The sequence below is a fragment of the Cystoisospora suis genome, assembly GCF_002600585.1.
Source record: "Cystoisospora suis strain Wien I chromosome Unknown contig_10176, whole genome shotgun sequence".
Lineage (NCBI taxonomy): Eukaryota > Apicomplexa > Conoidasida > Eucoccidiorida > Sarcocystidae > Cystoisospora > Cystoisospora suis.
Window position 1 is genome coordinate 1 of NW_027162950.1, and position 5536 is coordinate 5536.

The window sequence follows — 5536 nt, forward strand, 5'->3', positions numbered from 1 at the left end:
AGAGAGAAAGAAAGAAAGAGAGAAACTTTCACGGTCTGTCTCTACGATCATCATGATGTATGAACTGCATGCGTAGAAGTCTCCTCTTTCTGTCTCTCTCTCTCTCTATCCCTGTTTGTGTATGTTTAGATCTCTGTATAGACCCCCCCCCCTACTATTCTTACCACTTCTCTTCGCTGGCGTAGTTTCTCGTGGTAGCAGATGATCGACCCTGTTAAGCTCAGGAGAATCTTCTGTCAAGCGAAAAGAAGAAAAGAAACAAACGGCACACACCGTGATACACACCTCCGTAAATACATATACGTATCTACATGTATACATACATACATACACGTAAATACAAGAGCAGATTCTTTATGACGCAAGAGAAGAAAGAGGAGTAACGAAAGATGTATTACTGAGATAAGCATGCCCGGTAAAATATAAGAATTGGGGAAAAGACACAAAGCGAGACCAGAAGAAGAGCTTCTCCATCTTTCCATACCCACATCCCCCGATATTCTCTTATAGAGCAAGGTGTTGAATTGGATTGAGAAGATATACACGCAACATAGATAGAAATCGACATCTACATAGCTAGGTATGTATGTATATATAGAGAGGGAGACAAATACACACATATACATACAGAGAGATCAAACAGATACATCTACACATGAATGCATTTGAATGAGCTACGAGGTGTATACGTAGTTCGGATGTGAAAAGACCCTCTAGATCCATAGTAGATGGAACGATGCTAAGTATGTACACATGGACGTCTACACAGATATCTACTACGAGAGAGAGAGAGTGTGTGTGTTGTAGTCCATGGCGGTAGATGAAGCCTAGGACCCTCCCCTGAAGACTTACATGAGCTTGTCGTACTTGTGTATGGATCGACTTAGGCACTGCTGAGCTAAGTAGCGACTTCAAGAGAGAATCTTCCATGGTCGATTCGTCTAGCTCCTGCTGCTTCTCAAAGGCTGATAACGAGGAAACCCTACGACCTGCATGCAGCCACGCATGCATACACACGGGCATAGAGAGAGAGAGAGAAAGAAAGAACTCCACGAGAGACACCCATAGATGCACATGTTTATATAGAGATGTAGATGCAAGAATGAGATATAAGATGCAAGAATGGCATCTTCATAGAGAGAGAAATGAAACAGATAACCCAAAGAGAGATCGATCGACTGATAGAGATATAGATAGATAGATCATCTTCTCTCTTATGATCCTTCTTCAGTTTGCCGAGCAAGAGAGTCTGCCTATCTACACAAAACAAAAGGAGCCGAAGACGAGGAAGGAGAGAGAGTGTATATACACAGACTTCTACGTACAAGAATCATGAAGAATGATGAAACACATTCGCACATCTATCTTTCCAGCTGTCTTGAATCTATCTGTCTATCTATCTATCTTTATTCTATCATTGATCTATATATCGGTCTACAGGTAAGAGCATCAAGATGTATAGACAAGAGAGTGGGAGAAACAACGATACGTATTTGCACGAAAGTAGAAGAAATGCATAAAGAGTGAATGAGCCCATGCCCGTAGAGAAAGACTATCCTCTGATCACCCGAGGAAGAAGAAAAAGCGAAGAAGACGAGAAAAAAAGATCCACACAGACCCAGAAAAGGATGCTCCTCCGAGTAGATACACCTGGTGCCAATGAGATATCTAGAATATACATATCTAGAAAGAGAGAGGAATACATTCTTCTAGGAACATCATCATCATCATGACACTGTGATGGTATGCCTGAGCTGTATGTACACTGCTCGATCAATCGACGAAACACCCCCAACTCATTCAATCATACACTCGCGACACACAAGCCAGCCATGTACACACAGATACATATATACATACATTATCACCTCTGTATACAGGCATAGATAGATAGATTACAGATAGATAGATAGCTACATTAAAGATAGATTAAAGATAGATAGAACTTGACGTACCATCTTTCTTTTTTGTTTTGGTGTCTGTAGTGTGTGCGTCATGCTCCTTCTCATGATCTTCTGTGGCTTTGCGGGTTCTCCCATATTTTTGGTCGGATTTCTCTAGAACGGAAGGGGGGGGTTTCTTCTTCGCATCTGCCAGGACGGAAGCCGCCGCGATCGCCGCTTCCGTCGTATTCGAGATCGGAGCGAGCGAAAACATCAAGCCTAGTAAACCCTACGCAATCCCATACGACACAGGGGCACATACATAGACAGATATACATATATTACACACATAGATGTTGATACAGATACATATAGATACACACATCTTCATACATCATACAGGGCAGACTAGGCCTAGAGGGGTAACGATAACGATTAGTAGTGATAGAGAGAGCTTGGGGTGTTTGTGGCTTTGTGGAGAGAGTCATTCTCTCTCATGCATCCTACACATAATATAAATACTGATGTACCCCTATATGTACGTATACATAAACATGGCCAAACACACACACATATAGCTACATGCAAATGAAGATAGAGAGATTGAAAGAATTGGACGAAACTCGCCTTTCTTATGTACCATTCTCTCAACTGTCGAATCAGATATACATATATATATATATATATTTGTATATATGTATCTCTAGATGTACAAATTCTACATGACGTCATTGTCGTGAAAGAAAACCTCAACGCTGACACTGCCCCCATACTCTACACATGTATATATATATATATATAAGCATATATATATATATACACCTGAGTGTATATGTATGCGCTCCACCCCGCCTACTTCGCCTTATATCTGAGCCCCACCGTCCCTTCGACATTCTTGAATGTGTCTATGCATCCCCCCAAAGTTGCACCCGTATACGTACGTGTATATATACGTACCGATCTATATATCTCTCTACCTATGTATCCACCTCCTCTCTATCTATCTATATACATATATATATATATATATATGTACCTATTCAACTAGAGTGACTGCGGATAGGTGGGATTGGGTATTGAGGCTTCGGGCTCATCCCTTTATGGGGCGTACCAGAAGGAAGAAGAGAAGAGCAAAGATTGAGGAAGGTTGATAAGTGACGAGAAGAGTTCCAGCCAGGCAGCAAAAGGATAAAAACGGATGCTCCCATGTAGGGATAGAGATCAACGTATCGACAAATCCTTTCAAAACTCTACGCAAACAAAGAAAGCAAAGAAAAGAACAACAGAATAGTCAGTCGCTCTCACCTCAGAGAGAATAGATAGAAACCCCATGCACATCACACCAAACAGGCTATCCATCCTCACCTATGAAGCATCTCTCTATATGTACATATGTGTATAGATATATGTGTATGTATTACGCTTGAGACATATGTATATACAGAGACAGATAGATAGATATAGCCGTGCATACGTCGTGAATCTAGGGTTATCCGTCAAGGTGGAAGAGAGCGCCGTAGTAGCGGTAGTATGTAGAAAGCAGACCTCCTCTACAGAATATGCATGTGTATGTACAGAAGAGTGTGGCGGAGAAGAGACTGAGCGATTGATAAGAAGAAGAAGTGTAGTTAATCGACGTCATACTAATTAACTATCGCGTTCTGACCCTCCTTAAGCACATTCGAAAGCATCAATAATAGAACAACTACAGGCACATACATAGACAGAGAGATGTAGGTACTCTACATGTATATATATGCTATGTAATTGTGTAGATATCTACACAACGGCGCAAAGATAAGAAGAAGACGTAAAACAGAAAGAGAGAGCGAATACAAAAAAGAAATACACAGTCTTCTGCACATCATGTGTGAGGTGTACATACACACCAACAACGACAGATTCATCTTGGCTCTATGTGACAAAGAATTAAGATCTGCATGGCCTTCTGCTGAAATCCCAAATTCTCCTTCCTCTATCTATCTCTACCTCTATCTACTTCTCTATACAACACACAAAAAAGAAGATACACGGACTAATGTAAGATCTACACCCTGCATGTACCTTCTATCGTCCAAGCTGATAGATAGATAGATAGAGGATGTGTCCGTACCTATCCCATATGAGAGTTTTACATCTTCTAAAGTCATGGTAGAGCTTGCGGAAGTTGAGGGGAGGTAGTGAGGCCTCATCGTCAGGCGTCTCAGCCATGGGTAGAGCTAAAGCACACATCTCTGAAAAGTAACTTCCTCCTGACCTATACAAAGAAAAGCAAGAAAGAAAAAGAGTAAAGAGAAATAGAGAATGCATCCACAAGTTGAGTAATGGGAGAGAGAAGAAATGCTAGGGATTGAGAAAACACACGAACCTCTCTCTATCTTTGAACACTACATGAGATATACATGTCTAGGCACATATCTATAGATAGATAGATAGATACACGAAAATATGCCTTGTGACGTACATCTACCAGAGTATACGAAGACTACATGGAAAAATGATCTTCCCCGATGTGACTGTGTACATACACATACGCATGCATACACACATTTCGTATGAAGAAGCGATTGCAGACCAACAGAGATAGAGAAGACAAGACATTCTCAAATACTCATCCTGTCTACATGTATATTCGTATATATCTATATATATATATCAAAACTTCAGGCATAAAAATATATATACATATATATATATACGAAGAGAAATACGGAGAGAGGGAGAGAAAGTACGGGGAAGACGGAGAAAGAGAAAGACGGACAGAGAGAAAGAAAGAGAGTGACCTTGGAAGAAGAAGAAGAGCAAGTGAGTCGTAGCCAAGATAGATGAAAGATCGATAGACGGCGAGAGGCTGGAGATAGCTATGCAAAAGAAGATTGTTTAGTGCTATTTCATGGAGACTTTCTTTCTTGTCTTGATTAACCTTACTTCTCCGCTCCAACTTTCCCAGCTGCTGTGGCGCCGACAACTTCCATTTGAAAAAGACACCTCAATCTCGGTCCGCAGGAATAGCCTTCAGGTAAGAGAGGAGGCCGGGGCTTCTCTTCCCAGTCTTCTTCTACAACTGTCGATTTGGATGGATAAGAAAAAGAAGATGTACGTACACCCGAGATCTGAGGGGCTGATGCTGAGGCCGCCGCTGCCATATTCATCGTACAGGAGAGAAGATCAAAACTTCCTTCTTTCTCTGATTGATAGAGTTTTTCTTGTGTATCTTTAGCGGCGAGACGTGCTTCTTTCTTCAGCGGATGATCGACCGTTGTCGTCGTCTTGCTCGCATCGAGATCAGCTGAAGTATCTCCAAGAGAAGAAGAGGAAGAGGTAGGGGTGCTGGGGGTGTCTCCTTGATCTTCTTCTGTCGTTTTCATCGTATCGGGATCGAAGATCTGCTTCGATTGTAGTAGTTGGGCTGTCGCTTCTGGAGAGACACACCTCTTCTCTCCTAAGATAAAAGGCGAATCTAAGCCTTGGCCCGAGATCCAGTCTTCATTCTCTTCACGAAGAAATTGAGGAGGAAATTCCACTCTAGAAAGGCAAAACAAGAAGGAAAAGACACAAGGCACAAATACGCCTATCGATCATCGATATCACTCAATACATACAGATACAAGTACACACATGAACACTATCTAGATAGAATAAAGATAGATTGA

General features: G+C 41.5%; 1 protein-coding gene across 1 annotated transcript; it reads right to left on the reverse strand.

Annotated features, from left to right (window-relative positions):
* Positions 1–162: 162 nt before the first annotated feature.
* Positions 163–5413, reverse strand: CSUI_011211 (uncharacterized protein; the record flags this gene model as incomplete). Its single annotated transcript, XM_068071312.1, has 6 exons — positions 4812–5413; positions 3997–4140; positions 2995–3133; positions 1956–2172; positions 853–989; positions 163–233 (listed from the first exon to the last, which is right to left on the reverse strand). Coding segments are annotated over exons 1-6 (1146 nt in total), but the record flags the coding sequence as incomplete, so codon positions are not given.
* Positions 5414–5536: the final 123 nt, after the last annotated feature.